Source organism: Dermacentor albipictus, chromosome 4 (assembly GCF_038994185.2).
Source record: "Dermacentor albipictus isolate Rhodes 1998 colony chromosome 4, USDA_Dalb.pri_finalv2, whole genome shotgun sequence".
NCBI classification, from domain to species: domain Eukaryota; kingdom Metazoa; phylum Arthropoda; class Arachnida; order Ixodida; family Ixodidae; genus Dermacentor; species Dermacentor albipictus.
The window spans coordinates 92,928,405-92,945,554 of NC_091824.1; the positions used below are offsets into that span (position 1 = coordinate 92,928,405).

At 46.7% G+C, this 17,150-nt stretch overlaps 1 protein-coding gene across 12 annotated transcripts in view; it reads left to right on the plus strand.

The window, feature by feature from the left end:
- Positions 1–6,170: 6,170 nt before the first annotated feature.
- Positions 6,171–17,150, plus strand: part of LOC139059192 (SWI/SNF-related matrix-associated actin-dependent regulator of chromatin subfamily E member 1-like) — a 37,493-nt gene continuing 26,513 nt past the window's right edge. For 2 of the 12 annotated variants that reach the window (XM_070537252.1, XM_070537255.1), the window contains exons 1-4: positions 6,172–6,346; positions 11,610–11,656; positions 12,140–12,232; positions 14,899–14,985. In XM_070537252.1, coding sequence (XP_070393353.1) covers positions 6,268–6,346; positions 11,610–11,656; positions 12,140–12,232; positions 14,899–14,985 — 306 coding nt within the window. In that variant the 5' untranslated portion in view covers positions 6,172–6,267. Of the gene's footprint in view, positions 6,347–10,865; positions 10,963–11,026; positions 11,254–11,609; positions 11,657–12,139; positions 12,233–14,898; positions 14,986–17,150 lie in introns of those variants that run through there. The other 10 variants (XM_070537261.1, XM_070537253.1, XM_070537263.1 and 7 more) reach the window with 10 other exon arrangements.

Genomic DNA, 17,150 nt, shown 5'->3' on the forward strand with positions numbered 1-17,150 from the left:
AACTTGTTAAAATCTAAAAGTCGTGAGCACATTACTAAAGCTAGAGAAATTGGGAAAGTGCTCTTTGTAGAGATCCAGAGTGTTTTCAATATTTTTGAAAGACTTTCTTCAACATCTAAGGTCTAGTTGCTTGAAAATTTGAACTGTGATTGGGTAAACCTCTCGATTTTCAAGGTGGTTTCAATATGTCACTAGGGCAATGCGGAAACATTGGCATATGATGTTTGATTACACTGAGCCAGTGCATTGAAGATTGTGCCAGCAAATGAGTAAGGGTCAGGTTCGGAGACCCAGCTGTGGAAGCAGAGCAAGTCTCATGCCATGCCGTTGTGTGAGAGCGCTACTATAGAGGAGTTGCATGATGTCATGGCTCTCGGATGGCTCTGGCATAAAATGAGGTGTGCTCTTGACGAGCCATCCTTGTTCTTCATGACTCTGATGCAGGAGCTTTCACCCGAAGAGCAAAATGTATAGTTTGCATGTGGCATCCGGGACAGTTTTACCCTTGTGTCCCAGTTCACGCATGAGGCGGAAACGTGAACATAGATGATAAGAAACACACGTTTATACATGTACTGTAGGCACAATACTTGAGACAATGGTAAGTACTGTAACTAATTTTCCGGTTAACCTAATCTTGTGCTAGTTGAGGGATTATTTTCAGGCTGCATCTTGTAAATCGCCAACTAGAGTTTATTCTTAAGTAAATGATCCAACTCTTATTGGAGACTGCCTCTCAGAATTTTGCATCTGCGGTGCTGCCGTAGCATAGGACAGGGGTAGTTAAGTATTGGTGTCGGTGAGGGTGAGCTTGCACCCACAGCATGAGATGGGACTAGGTTGAGCATTGACATCGGTGAGGGCAAGGCTTTCCCCATAGCAGAGAACGGGGCCGTTGTCATCAGATCGAGCTTCGACCAGAGACCACAGTGCGCAGCTGCATGACGTAGACAAGCAAGCCCAACCAGTGTGGTGCCACTGGTGTCCCTCTCCGACTCGGGTCTTTGGTATCGATGCCACCGGTTCACCTCTTCCAACCAAGTGCTCAAGTGCACCTCTTTCCTGTTCTAAGGCCACGTCAACCTTCCCTGTACGTTTCTTCTGTCTTTCATTTCTTTATTTTTCATGCTTGCAGGCTCCGCTGTCTTCTTCGTCTTCTCATGCACTGATACTAAAACTATATTTTCTTGTTGGCACAGCTCACACTGCAAAACTCCTCCTCTTCTAACCCATGACACCTTGCGAGTTTTAAGAAATTGGCTGCGGTTTGCTGCCAATTGCTGACGGTTAAAAGAGATTGGAGGCAATTGTAAAGAGTGGGGGTTATGGGGGAGGAGCGCTGCTTAACAGCTGACGCTGCCTTGGTCCATTCTTACTGTTGGTTGCAAAAATTGGCTGGGATGTTCTATTTTTCTGTGCATAAAAACATCAAGCTAATAGCCTGGTAGACCTATTTGCAATGTGATTTTCTTAATAATTAATTACAATTTGTACATTGGTCAATTAATGCAGACTAAAGAAGATGAAAAAATATGATAAACGTGGACTTGCTCAAAGACTCGTAAACACCTTGGACAAGAACTGAATAAGATGTCACATCACATATTGACGTGCTGAAGACAAATTGTTAATGTTACATATTCAAAACAAAAAAGAATGCAGAAAAATCATTTGGGAGAGCAGGACAGGGTGACAATATAGGCATGTGATCAAATAAAAGACTAAACTGGAAATGTAATAAAGCATTTATTTGGGCTAGTTGGTGCATTCTTGAACACATAACAGGGCAGTGTGAAAAAACAAAAATGATAAAAGGAACGTACACAGGAAACTCGAAACAATATACTTGGCCCCAGCATTTCCTGGTACCAGAAATAGTGATGCAAATAAAAAATCATTTCATTCAGTGTTCCTTGTATCACAGAGACAGGCAATCTTTATTGATAACATTGGAATACCGTACTTGGTAAAGAAAAGCAGACACGGACCATTGAATTAATCTTTAAAAGAAAACAAACAAGACGTTGGAATGTTATTTGGTGTGAATGTCACACATTGTTGCACATGTGTAGCAGTGGGCATTAAATACGAAAAAATAGCCAGGCTATGCTAGCGTGGATGTTTATTTGTAGACTGCTCTATAATGCTGCATATAAAATGAATGTGCTGTCTTGTTTCCAATAGAATGCCAAAAAGTAGTTGCTGTATTTCTTGATATAAGGTCTTGCATCTCCACTTTAACAGGCAGTGAGAGTGTTCTTGGAAAGAGGGAAGGGAAAAGGGTTACGGAGGCTTATAGGTTTTGCCTGTTAAAAGCAACAGGCAAAAAATAAGTGAGTGAGAGATAAAACAAAAAAGCATCCCATATTGCTTTTGCTAGTTGGGGTGGTGGAAATAGCAGGTCCTTACAACTGAGGTCTCAAGTTAGTTGGAAGGGTGTCCAAGACACTCTGTTGTTCCCTTTGAAACTTATGTACCCAAATGACATGTTAATTAGTATTTGGTAAGTGGCAGTTCCAATGCTTGCCCTGATCTGGTAGAAATAAAGTGTGTGGTTTGGAAGGGAAAGCGTTAGTAAGAGTCGACAGTTGCCTCTGGCAGACTTGCTGGGAACATGAATAAGATTTGAGAAGGTTTGATGGTGATTAACAAGACAAGCTAAACGCTCTTTGCGGTTGCCTCTGAATAGCCAGGCTCCACGTCGTGGCTAAGGACCCGCCAATTTTCAACATGTGGCACACGGGCCTTGTACCGTCATCTGTGCCGCCATACATGCTGACCGTCTAAATCTGCAAGCACTCCATTTCCATGGAGCTGGACACAGGAGCCAGTGTGTCAGTAATGGCCGGGAAACTCTTCAAGCGTACTTTTCCCGGCGTGTCTCTCGAGGCTTCAGGCGTGATGCTGTGCAGCTACTCCGGGCATCTCTCCCAGGTCCAAGGTCAGGCACAGGTCAGCGTTCGCTTTGGCGACAGGGAGGCAGCCCTTCCCCTTTACTTTACCAAGGGGTCGTCGCCGACGCTGCTGGGCCGAAACTGGATCCATGCACTGGGCGTTCATCTGCCAGAGTACTAGGAAGCCAGCCTGCATGCGGTGAAAGGCGTCCCCAGCCTCCTAATCGAGTTCAAGTCTCTGTTCCAGCCAGGGGTGGGCACATTTGCCGGCACGACGGCTGGCATGTATGTACCTGAGGGAGCCCGGCCACGTTTTTTCAAGCCTCGCCCACCTGCCGTTCGCCCTGAAGGACGGGGTCATCCAGGAGCTGCAACGGTTGCAGCGAGAAGGTATGCTGGTGCCCATCAAGACGTCTGAATGGGCCGCTCCTATTGTACCAGTCCCCAAGCGAAATGGCGTCGGGGTCTGTAGGGATTTCAAGGTTACCATCAACCCCGTCGCTACCGTCGAGAAGTACCCGCTGCCCCGGATTGAAGATCTCTGGTCAGCGTTGTCCGGTGGACAGAAGTTTATCAAGCTTGACCTCAGAGATTCTTACCAGTAGCTGGTGCTCCCGGATGCCTCCCGGAGGTATGTCACAATATTGACAACGTTGGGGCTCTTCCAGTACACGTGCTTACCGTTTGGTGTAGCCTCAGCCCCGGCCATATTTCAGAGGGAGATAGACAACCATTTCAGGGGCATGAGGCACGTGGCGATGCACTTGGATGACATCCTGGTTACAGGCAGCGACGACCGGGACCACCTGCAAAACCTGCATAATGTCCTGGCACAACTGCAGGATGCCGGCCTCAAGCTCAAGCTGGAAAAGTGCATTTTCCTGGCCCCCAGTGTTGAGTACTTGGGGCTGTTGGCGCCACTTCCCAGGCTGGCCTAGCCTTGGCTCCCCACAAAGTTCATGCTGTGCTCAAGGCGCCTAAGCTCCAGAATAAGAAGAAACTTCAGAGCTACCTTGGCCTCATAAACTTCTACAGGAGTTTCCTGTTGAACCTGTCGGAGCATCTTCAGCCGCTCCATCTTCTGCTTCGAGATGGTCAGCAGTGGGTCTGGAAGAAGGAGCAGGACCGGGCCTTCCAGCACAGCAAGGAGCTAATCACCAAAACTCCAGTGCTAGTATACTTCGATCCTGCCAAGCCTGTCATCCTGACCGTAGATGCGTCGCCATACGGCATGGGAGCCGTCCTGGTGCACCGGGACAAGGATGGCCAAGAACACCCTGTGTCGTTTGCTTCTCATAGGCTTCGTGCTGCAGAGCAACGCTACAGCCAGCTGGACAATGAAGGCCTGGCCCTCATGTTCGGTGTTGAACGCTTCCACCAGTATCTGTGGGGCCAGAAGTTCGAGGCGGTCACGGACCACAAGCCACTGTTGGGGCTGCTGGGACCTGACAAGACAGTTCCCGTGCAGGCATCACCTCGAGTGCTACTCTGGGCCTTGAGGCTGGCAGCTTACAATTACCAACTGGTTTACCATCCAGAAAAAGACCTGGGATCTGCTGATGCCCTGAGCCGCCTGGCCCTGACAGAGCTGCCTGATGCTGTTCCAGAACCTGCTGAAGTGTTCATGCTGGAGCACACACACCCGGAGGTACTCTCCAGATCTGCGGTATTGTAAGTGACCAACTGGGAGCCATTCCTGTCTCAGGTGGTCAAGGCGATGTCCCGTAGGGAGGAATTGGTTCAGCAGGCCTGTAGCCACAAGGCAGCTGAGCTGAGCCTGCAGCAGGGCTGCCTACTGTGGGGTTCCAGAGTGGTGATCCCACAATGTCTCCAATCCAGGGTCCTGCAGCTGCTGCACGTGGGTCATCCTGGCGTAGAAAAGACCAAGATGGTGGCCCGGTCCCACGTGTGGTGGCCTGGCCTGGACCAGGACATTGCTCGCATGGTGCAGAGCTGCCAAGTCCGCCAGGAGCATCAGTGGGCCTCGTGTCATGTGGAAATCACCCCCTGGCCGTTCTCACAGAGACAGTGGTCTCGCCTGCATGTGGATTTTGGGGGCCCTTCAAGGGCCATTACTTCCTGGTAGTGGTGGATGCCTTTTCGAAGTGGGTGGAGGTTCTACCTGTCACCACTCCGTCAGCAGGTGCGACCATTGCAGCGCTACGACAGGTTTTCGCCGCCCAGCGATTGCCGGATGTCATCGTGTCTGACAATGGTCCTGCTTTCGCCAGCACAGAGTACCTGGCCTGGCTAACGAAGAACAGAATCAGCCGGATGATGGTTCTGCCATACCACCCTGCTTCAAACGGTGCAGCTGAGCGGGTGGTGCAAACCATCAACGACAAGCTCAAGAAGAGCCAGATTGGGGATTTCTGGACGCAGACTGCCCGGATACTGTTTCAATACAGGACCACAGCCAACAATGTCACGGGCTGTGCCCCCTGTGAGCTCCTGTTGGGTCAGATGGTCAAGACACCCTTGGACGTCTTGCATCCGGACCTCTGATCCACAGTGCTCCTGAAGCAGCTAAAGCAGAAGCAGAAGGTGGCTGCTGACAAAGGGTGCCGTCCCGGGCCTTTGGCGGAGCTGGGAGCTCCAGTTTTCACCAGGAACGTCCGTCCTGGCCCACCCTGGTCCGACGGACAGGTGGTGTCTCCTGCCAGTGCCTCATCGCTGCTCGTCCGCATGCCAAACGGGGTCATGTGGCACAGACATGCTGACCGTGTCAGGCCTCACCTCAGGGCCTGCCCAGCACCCTTGACTTCCACTTCAGAGTTCCAGCCCGCAGGAGGACTAGCGGCAACACCAGTTGCTTCCAGTGGAGCGCCGCCCACCTTGTAGGGGGCAAGCGTTGCCAGTGGTGCAGCGCCTGTTGGGCTGGTGTCGAGCCCGTCACCACTCACAAGGCCGGCCACTGCGCACCCTCCGGATGGAGCGAGGCTGGCTCTGGCAGCACCCAACGTTGCAACACCCGACCCGTCAACACCGGTGCTCAGGCGGAGTACTCGACGGCGAAGGCCACCGGGCCGTTACTCTCCTGGGTAGCAGGCACCGTCGACCCGGCTAGGACGGAGGCAGAGCCTTATGCTCTGAACTTAGACATTTGTTTCTTTTAGTTAACAAACTGGGCGTAAGGGGCTGTAACAAGCATGTAACGCCCCCTCGGGCATAATCTTCATTGGCCCGCCAGGCTTGGGGGTCTGTCAGGCTCGGTAGGCAACATTGGTCACTGCACCCAATAAACACCGACAAGCACAGCTGCTCGGCGGTCAGTCATCGTTCGTCACTACCACCATAGTGCTACCACGTTGTGGAGCGTCTGTCTAACAGAGGGTGCCTCGAGCCCTCCGTCGTTCATTAACCTGGGCGGATCATGACAAGCTGTCCGGTGCTCATCCGGATCTTATTCAGAGTCCGAAGGGGTCCAACTGGCTTATATTTGAGGCATGGTGGTAAGTTAATTGATCACATGCCATATGGGCTTCTTGATTTCCTAGGATTCCAGCATGGCTAGGCACAGTGATGTACCGTTTATGGTACATCACGCACAAAATTTTAGCCAATGAACGAGCTAGAATTGATGTTGTACCTATAGCAAAGCAGCACCCTTATTAATTTTTAATTAATTAATTAATTTTAATTAATTTTTTAATTAAGTTTATTAATTTTCTGGTTCCTCAAGCTGATAGTATGACAGGGGACGTCGGCACTCCAGGAAAGCCTTGACTTTTGGCCTGAATGCATATGTGTTTGTAACACGAGAAAGTATATTGATGCACGCCTTCTCACATGTCAGGGGCCAGGTTTTTAGTGTGCATCTCCTATTTCTACTCCAGCAGCACTGGCTGAGCCGGCTGAGCATGGTTGCTCGTGTCCAACCTTGGAGGCGATCTGCGTTGCATTCTTGCATGCTTTGAAGTGAGAGGCAGCACAATCAAAGGGGGAATTCGCCCGCCTCTGCTACCACTCTTCAGCACACTAGCGTTGCGATATTTGTTTGACAGTAAATGTCCGCGGTCATCAATCGAGTGAGATGTTTCTTGTTTCCCTGTGCGTGCATGACAATGTGCTTAATTAGTAAGCGAATATATTTCCAGTAGTAGGAGGTGCTGGTCCTGTCATTTGTGTCCTTCTTCAGTCCTTGTCTTTTGCGCCTTGCCTTTACTCATTCAAGCATGAACCAATTCCCAAGCAAGAGTTTTACTTGAAAATGACTAACCTTACTTCATACAGCTGTCTAATAATTTGATATCTCAATAATGCTTTGATAGCCTGTAGGTCGAAGTGGACCTTTTACACTGCAATACCTACAAGATCTGCTCGTGAGAAAGGCTGGAAACCCAGATACCCAATATGAAAAAGTGGAGGTAACACTAGACATTGTCTTCAAAAAAAAAAAAAAAAAAAACTTGGAGGACGCTTAAACTTCGCGTTTATGAGAGGAACGCTCTAGCATTAAAAGATCCTTGACTACTTCTCATGCTTCCCGGCAACTGCAGCCAGGGCCGGATTAAGAAAAATGGGGGCCCTGAGCTAATGCGCATGTAGGCCCCCTTTCCCTATACTGACCCCCCCCCCCCTGTCGCCTGCTACGCTACTGGAAATCTGCCATGTTTCATTTTAATTACCAAATTAAAAAGAACGAAGTGCGATCAGCGGGCTTACTGTTGTTGTTATAAGGAAAACAACAAAGCTTGCTTTAAATGCGTGCTGTTGTAAACACCAACACATATGTTCACTTTGTGATTAATCTGCATTCTGTTTTCAGCAAAAGCTAGACTTTAAAGGGACACTAAAGTGAAAAATGATTTCTTCTGCATCAGTAAATCACCATTCTGCAACACTAAAAACGCCACTCTTGCGATAAGACGTTTGGTAAGCCAGAAAAAGCGCAAGAACGAAATACGCGTGGCGACGCCTACTTAAGTTCCCGCACCTGGGGGCTGTGACGTCATGGATTTTGATGGCATCTTCTACGGCCTACTAATTATATATAGCGGTACAGATTGACTACATTGTGTTCTAAAGGAACCAAATATTAAACATGCCAAGTTTCAGGAACCTTTATTCAGCCAACGCGGCCCAAATGCGAAAACAAACTTTGGAATCCCTGACGTCACGCTGACGTACCGGCGCTGGCGTTTCGGCGCGAAATTCAAATACTGATACTTGGACCTTCATTTTCTCATCTAATATTCAAACTATTTTCTTGAAATGACTACCTGCAGGGTTCTCAAACAATGCTTTATTAGTCTAAACTGATTTATTGTTTCCCTTTAGTGTCCCTTTAAGGAAAAGTTTGTTTTAGGTGTTTCTCCCTTGCCCCTCCTCTCCAGACAGTATTGGACAGACGGACTGACGGACTGACAGGAAACCACAAAAACTCTTCCAAGCAAACGCACCTCGCTTTGTAAGAAAGAGGGCCCCGCCACAGTGGCGGGGGATTTCTGTTTTTGCTGCTCGACGAGCTGCTCGTTCTGGTCGTCTGCTCATTCTGGTTTTCTCGCCTCGTGTCGCTCAAGGTTCCGTTGCCCATGGTTCCATATACTAAGCAGGTTAGAATAAATGGGCCCCCTTCTACTGTCCGAGGTGAGGCCCTGGGCTGCAGGCCCCTTAGCCCCCCCCTCCCCCCCCCTTAATCTAGCGCTGACTGCAGCGTATGTAACCGTAATGTTTACCGGGAAACGCTCGCGACGAAAGCTATATGCACGAAGGCGGGTTTTCTGGTAGAAACGCGGCCTCTTGTATGGGCCGCGATGCGGCGGAGGCGAGCGCCATCTGGAAGTGTTTCAAGGAAGCGGGTGCGCTGCTCCGTGGACTCGAAGATAGTTACGCGCCGGCGTGCGCAATTAGCGGATGCCGTTGCCAGTCTGTGCATTCTAGAAATGCAGGAAAAGGGGTTTGAGTTTTCGTGTAATAGAATTGTTTTCTTGTATATTCAGATTACAATCTCGGAGCTACCATGTCTATAGGTTGTGTGCAAGTTGTATTTTACGATTTTTCCACATATTTTAGCTTGGGAAGTTGAATTAGTTCAGTCAATTCCTGGCGTCACATGGAGGGCCTGGGTATGTGTGGTTCGAAAATGTTTGCCGAAACGACGCTGGACGCCGGATACGCTAGCTATACGCTAACTCGTTTGCGTTGCGTGCGCCCGCTATTTCGTAAGCGTTCAGCGCATGCGCAGTGACGATCCGCTATATTTTAGCGTACGCAATGGTATAGCATACGCTATACTAAAACAACTGTCTCATAATGGACGTTGAAATGAATGACTACTCATTCCCAGTCGTATGAATTCACAGTGTCAACAGCAGCAAGAGCCTTTTGCGTCCATGCTCTAGTTTCATGTGCACTAGCTCTTCAAAAGTTTGCACCCATCGGCGCTTATAATAGGGACTTTTAGCTTGTACGCTATTCCGGGAGCGGTTTGCGCGGATTACCGGATGGTCGGGGCGTAAACGTGAGCGGCCGGAGCGGTGAAGCCGCCTGGTGTTGTTGTAGAGCTCAACCAGACAAACGCATAGCTAAAACTGCAGTAACTCACCATATCCTGCTTCGCCACTCGTGCAAATTTTTGGCAGCGGCGTAATTAGGGACGTTTAGCGCGTCCGGTATCCGGGAAAGCACGGGCGGTTTTCCGGTTTAGCGGGGGCGTAAAGGTGAGCGGCCCGATCGGTGGCGCCAGCTGGTGGCGCAAAGCTCAACCACACAACCACAGAGCTAATTACTGTATTCTGCTTAGCTGCTGGGGTAAATATTCGACAGTGGCGTAATCGTGTTCACAATTACGCCGCTGCCAAAAATTTGCACGAGTGGCGAAGCAGGATATGGTGAGTTACTGCAGTTTTAGCTATGCGTTTGTCTGGTTGAGCTCTACAACACCAGGCGGCTTCACCGCTCACGTTTACGCCCCGACCATCCGGTAACCCGCCCAAACCGCTCCCGTTTACCGGATTAGCGTACAAGCTAAACGTCTCTATTGTGAACACGATTACGCCACTGTCGAAAATTTACGCCAGCAGCTAAGCAGAATATAGTAATTAGCTATGTGTTTGTGTGGTTGAGCTTTGCGCCACCAATCTGGCCGCTCTATTTGACGCCCCCGCTAAACCGGAAAACCGCCCGCGCTTGCCCGAATACCGGACACGCTAAAAGTCTCTATTGTTCCACAATGATAATCGTCATCTACCTGGCTTGCGTTTCCTTCCTTGAAAAAACTGCGCTCACTACTTTCCTGTCGAGAATACTATGTCATACTGATAATGCGCATATGTCGTTCGTGACCTGCTGATGACCTGGAAGTACCGGGCTCGCAGCGTTAAAGAAAGAAAATGCGGGCAAGATAGATGACGATTATCATTGTGGGACAAGATACTCTCCAAAGGGTGCAAACTATAGAGTTTCGTATTGCCAAATATAGTGTTAGTTAGTTAGTATTAGTTAAGTCCCCGTGCTACTGCCGAGCGTTTTTGTGAGGAAATGCAAAAATTCGATATTATACCATGAACTACTCGTCGTGAGCAAACCTGTTTTAGCGGAATAAAATCAACGTAACTGCTGTAGAAGTCATATATAGCCAGCTTTGTGACATACTTGTTGCACCGCGGCAGATATGGTATCATAACTGGATTCCTATAGGCTATGCTTTTGCGATTGTCTATCCGCGTATGAAAAACCCGCAATGGGCTGGTCTGCGTCGCTTCGGCTGGCACTGTAGCGTTGCCTTCGAGAGCTGCATTGTTGTCTAAGAAATTAGCTCTTTGAATAAATGTTCGCAAAAAAAGACGTCGTAAAAATGTATTTGAGACGACCACCATAAGTATACAAGCAGAGAGAACGAGGGCGAACAAACGAAAACACCGCAGAAAGCGCCCGGACAACGCCCGAACTGTAGCAGACGACAGGCGCGAGTCCGTGCCTTGACGTCACGCGAGCGGCGCTCGCAGCGCCGCTCGTGTTCGTTCTCGGGGCTAATACCACGTTAGGGATATATCTCTAGAGTTGGCATCGTGGCGGCCGCCCGCGTGCTACGTTGTTTCCTATATTTCCTGTTTTTTTTTTAAAGGTAAAAGTAAAAAAGTATTTAGGGACTTTACATTGAGTGTCCGCCGCGCGCGCCACCAGCGCTGACGCCTATGGGCGTGCAATTTTATTTTAGTTTTTGCTTTGCTGGGCGCGTGAAGCTCTCCGCCATGAGCTCGTCTATCCGTGCGCGAGCTTAATCGCGCGGTTTTAAGTCGTCTGTTTATAGTGTACATACAGTTTTACTTTTTAGCTGTGCATTAACTCTTGCCCATGGCTCTTCCGCCCAATTACCGTCAAGCGCAGATGGCCGCGGCGACCCCGCCTGCGCCCCGTAAGCGATGCAACATGTCTTCCATTTTTTTATGCTCTGCGAGGCGGTAGCCGGCGCAGCGGTTTGTCAAGCTTCCCTGGTCTAGTCTCGTGTCAACGATGACCTGGCCAGACTCGGGCTGGGAGAATTTGCGCGTACGATTATAGCCTGCCACTCTTTGTAGGCACGCAAAGCTTGTGATCGCCCGCAGGATGCTTCTCTTGTTTCCCCCAGGAAATGAAGGGAGGAATGAACAATGAGCGCGGAGGAAAATCGATACATATTTGCGTAGCGCCAGCTTCATGCTTCGCGAATGTCAAGATTTGACAAAGGCGGATTCGCGATGTCTCGTTTTTCTTTTTCCTTGTGTTCAACAGAGAGGCCACGGGCGCAAGGCACAACTTCAAATTCAAGCTCGCCGATGGTATGTGCGATTGTCTCTTGTTACGTTGTGACTGCATCGTCTTGGAGAACTTGAATGAGTGTCTTATTTTTCAAATTGCGTCGCTAGACGAAAAATAAAAAGTGTTATCAGCTTTGCTGTGCTTTCAACGAAACTCTCGGTGCTCGGTTTTCGCACAGATATATCTTTTTCTACTATGCGTTGATTGAAATAAATATATATATGGAAGTGGCAGATATTAATTACTAGTTACGTCATATGGGAAAATGAGTTAATTTTTAACCTTGCCTACATGTTATCACATTTTTCATGCAGCTGCATGCACTTTCTTATTCACTGCAATTTTGAAGATATCATACACGAACATCCCAAATTAATCCATTCTGCTGGTCGCCTTGAAACTAAAATTTGTCTGCAAATACTAATCTCTTCTCTGTTTCATGATGTTCTCCTGCTAACCGCACACATTGGTATACTAATGAATGAGCATCTTGCTATCTGCAGCCTTCCTCTGCCAACAGCAGCCCTTTCGTGCCATCCCCACATGGGCACCCATCATTCAATCCACTCAAGTTGGGATCACGTGGCGTTGGAGGCGTAAGTGATGTTCGTGTGTCATGCTGAGCACACTTGATTTGCCGCTCCCTTAAAAATATGCAGGACTATTTGGCCTTGGTGTTATGTGCGAGGTGTATGTATTAGGCACAAATGTACAAACATCCAATGAGCATCTACTGAGATGTACAGTGCCGCACCATTGTTGGATCAAAAGTGCAGGTTTGGCTTTTATGCAAGGCTCCGATGTATACATGCCAGACGCACCATCTGTCTCTTGACACATGTAGCATCAGTGCGTACTCCATTGGCCATTTAGTGCACTGAATTAATTTAATGTTTCTCATTAAGTCTGTATCTTTCTTCTAACTTGGCACACTGATGATAGCTTGAAATGTCCCGAGAACATGTCATCATTCCTCATTTATTATCCCATAACCACTAATGTAGATGCAGAATACATCTGCATTCACCTACATTGCTTTTGCGGTAATATGGGCAATGCAAAACTGAGACGTGATATTCCTGGGGGATATTCTGTAAGAGCCCACCTAGTGGACTATAGTTCTGCCGCTGCTGATTGACTGGAGCTGTACGAAAGAGGAGGAGACAGGTGCCCCCAGCCCTATCTCCTCCTAGCTCATACAGCTCCAGCCAGTCAGCAGCGACCGAAATAGACAGTCCACTAGTGAACCTTTACTGTATGCCCCTCTTAAGCTGCTTTTCTCTGTGTAGGGGAAGGGAATGGCTTGTGTGCTTGGAATGGTTACAGCTCGGATCAGCTATGCTAAAGAAGGAACTCTGCTTGACCTGCAACCACTAATGTGCTGCTAGGCCTACACTCATTTTAATACACATGTGCAACTCCTGACATAGCAGATCTCGCAAGCTTTCGCTCTGCTTTTTTCTTCAGCCTATGGCGCATGAACAATAGTGAATGAAGAACGGGAAGTTCATGCATGCTTAATAACTTCTGCTCATGTACTCTAAAGAGCTTCTAATTTGCAAGCTCTGTATCCTGTGTTCTCTCAGCTGTGACTGAAGTTTCAGTATAATTTGTGAGCACTGTGTTTTGTGACATCAATCCATAAACCGAACATGAGAAAGAATGGTAGAATGTCTTACGAGTTATCTGTAGGGTCCTATGTACTTGAGTTATATGCTATTTAAATTTGGGTGGGGAGGGGGGCAAAATAGGTGTTGTTCTAAAAAAGGAAAACTGAGGAGAAATTGGCCTGTTTTGTTGTCTGCCAGCTCAAACTTCAGAATTTTCCTAGTAATTTACCCAAACGATTAACACAGGCAATGGTCTAAAATTTATGTGACGAACTTATCTATACAAATTCTTGCTGCCAGGCATTATTTGCACTTTTAAAAGAAACCACATAAACAACAATATGGGAACATTTTTGGTGATGCCTTGTTCACTCCGTTTGTTCTCTGTACATTCTTTAGCAAAGGCAAAAGAGAGAAAAAAATAAAACCACAAATAGCCATGCATCGAGTCATGTTCCTGAAAAAACGTGATGCTTTACGTAATCTTGCAAGCCCTTGTTTATGTGCATTATTGTACACATGTGGGACATTATTTCTCTTGTCCATGCTATGGACCTGTTGGGCCTTTTATGGTGGTCGTCCTGTTTTACTGCTTCGCGCCGTAGGCCTTTGTAACAGGATGAATGAAATGCCAACTAGTCCAATCTGCCACCTTTCTTTGAACGTACCTTAGTTTGGAAAACTTCTTCCCAACGTCACAGCTGTCGTTCGCAATGCAGAGTGATGTCAGTGGTGCGTTTGCTTCTTTGCACGTTACCTCTGTTTACCATATGTGTGAATTGTGGGAACTGCGATGCAATTTGCCATTATTGTATTAACGTAAGTGCTGCTGCTAAAAAAGCAGCGCAAGCTTTCGTTCACTCAAGGCTGGCAAGTGCTGAATATATTTTGCATCAGTGTTGAGCAATAATGAAGCAAGTATTACTTCTATGTGAATTGTATGGGTAATGTATTTTGACCACTTTCTTACACAAGGCGAGCAGCATTCATTAGTCTTGTAACACCTGCATTTGCTACCTCTTACAAAAGGGGAAAACTTAAGGGGAAATAGGGTTCAACCCGATTTTCACAAAACTTGTTCAGGGTGCAAAAATTGGAAATTATTTGGTTTTGCGAAGGACCCCAGTTGTTTATTATGTGTATTAGTGTTGATCAAACATGCTATAGAACCAAAACTCTGGTGTCATATCCTCAAAAACGCCATTGTCGCAAACAATTGCTCATACGAGATGCCAAGAAGTTTGTTAGTTGATTCCAAGTTGTTATTATTTCAGTTAATGAGAGTGATACATCTTGTCAGGCAGCTGGAGTTCTGTGTGTGACCAGTTCCTTGTAGACTCAAAGCAATTCGATGTAAAGATGAACTTTTCAAAAATTTTCAGTCACATAAAGTTTCTCTTTAGTGGTTGTAGCATTAGAGTAAAAGCACCAATTTCTTGTGACTACAGACCTGACATGCTCCGCATTTAGCGATACCCAACACTGTTCACACTTTTCCTCACCTATAAGTGCAAGTGTAGCAAATAATAGTAGCACCAATTAATGTCTGAGTTAATTAGAAGAGCTAACATTATTGATCTGTTGCCAACTCTTGGCTGCCGTGACCTTGGAGACTAATGTTGATTGCACTGTTGCCATCTTTACTTGTACAGGCCGAAAGCCGCGTGCCCAAACCACCAAAGCCACCTGATAAGCCCCTGATGCCTTACATGAGGTACAGTAGAAAGGTAAGAAAAATGGTAAGGATTACAGCCCCCCCAAGTTTATCATTTTGCTTCTTAACTTCGACATGGCACCTCTGCTTTATTTAGACCAGCAGTTTGCAACTCAGCCTTGTGTTGTTCTCCTGCTCGTTCCTATCGTTAATTATATTTTAAAGGATTTCCATCAGTTTGCACAGATTACATGCATCTCATTAGAATGAAACTTGGACCATTTCCGTGATACAGCATTGTGGTAATAGGTTTTTGGCTTCTTATGAGATAGCTGCCGGAGTACAAAGGCAGTTGATTATGTCTAAAAGCTGTTTTCTTTCTTGCCATAACTGTATTAGGCAAGTACATGTTCCAATAAACACACATAAAATCAGCTATAAGTAGTGACTAACGGGCATTGTGCTTATCTTCTCATCAAAAAATATCTGCAATATGTAGACTACAATCGCAGGTGTCGAGTGGTGGGCTGAATGATGTGCAGACATTTCGGCAGTTTATATGCTGTTGCCACCAATCCGAGCTGAAGGAAGCTTTATTCAGGAAATTAATGGCTCCCTCTGAAGTTATTTGGCATTTAGGCACTGGGTTTCACTTATTTTTGTCTACTTTTGAATCGACTGAGAGGCTAACTTTTCTTTTTGTGAAGTCATGTGGCCGCAGTGAATTAGTTGCTGCTGATGAATTTGTTGTTTTATGGTGCAAGGGCCAAGTGTTACCAAAGAGCGCACTTTGCTGCTAAGCACCAAGTCGTCCGGTTGATTTCAGGCTACCACAGCCTTGTTCCGATAAGTTAGAAATGTGAAAATGCTCATGCACAAAAATGTATATGCAGATTAAAGGACTCTAGGGTTGTTGAGATTATCGAGGGTTCTCCACTGTGGCATCACTCATAGTCCCTAATTATTCCTTCTTTTATTATTATTAAACTGCTGCTTCATTTTGGATTTCTTCTAAACTATCTATTCTTTACTGTTTTGAGTTGACAGGAAAACTTGGTCTGCTAGCCTCCCACTAGGCTTAGTTTCAGGTAGCTTTCTTACCTTGACTAAGTGTGTTGTTCCCCATAGCCTGGCTACATTCTAGTGGAAGGGGGATTCCTCCACAATTTCTGTTTTCAGTTCTTTTGTCCAGAGCACAAGCTCTAATTGAATCGAGGCAATGCATGAATGTGAAGGAGGTGGACACTGACCACAAAAGTTAGTAATGATGTTTTGACATCTGTTGAAAAGGACATGGGAACTGTGTTGACAAAAAGACAAAAGTGATGAATGGTTGCTTAAATATTATGCATGACATGGCCCATATATAGAGCACGCTCTGGCAGCAGACTTCCATCATTTTAGATGAGAGTTGACCACAGATTGTAGGTGAAGTGTCTTAAAGAGACTCTCAGTTTAAAATTTTATTTTTTGCAACATCAGCTGCAGCAACGTGAAGAGAACATTAAGATGTTTGAGTTGACTTGTTGAAAGTTGTGACAAGTCATTACATTGTTAGCTGCTCATGGTGGCACATCGGCAGGAAGGCAGGCAATTGAAGGATGTGCACTCAACATTGCGCGAACTTGTGCTTGCTAAATAAAAGCAAGCAACTCTGCAGCAGCAAGATGGGTTAGCATGGTTAAAACAGCTGTTGGAAACACAATGACGCTACTCACAGCCGGCCCTTGGAAATTGTGTGTCATCCACCATTTTTAGAACCAACTGAAATCCTTGGATATCTCTGTTGTCTGTGCCACAACAATCTGATAAAACAAGCCTATCTTTCTGGAAGTGGCCACAACATTTGGGATGCAAGAACAATCCAGTGCTGCAAACACATTGCGTTCAGCATTAAGATTGCGATAGCACTGACTGCTTCAACAACAACTTATGAAGGAAGTAAGAAATATACATTGCAGTGTTAACTAGGAGCAGAAATGTCTTATTGTGAAAAAGAAAATTCTTACGGTATTTTTAACATTTATTGTGAAAAAGGTTCTGCGGGATCCGAAATATCAGTATTGCAAACTTTGTTGGTCAGTGTTGCTCCTGTCAGACAGGTGTCACATGTGGCAAGTGCGAGGCAGCAGTCTAAATACATCTAGCTTGTTCGCACTCAAACTGTTCAAGTTAATTGCTTCCGTTTTTGTGCAGCCTGTTCCACAACATCATATTTTTGTATCATCGACGCATTCTCTTATTACTTGG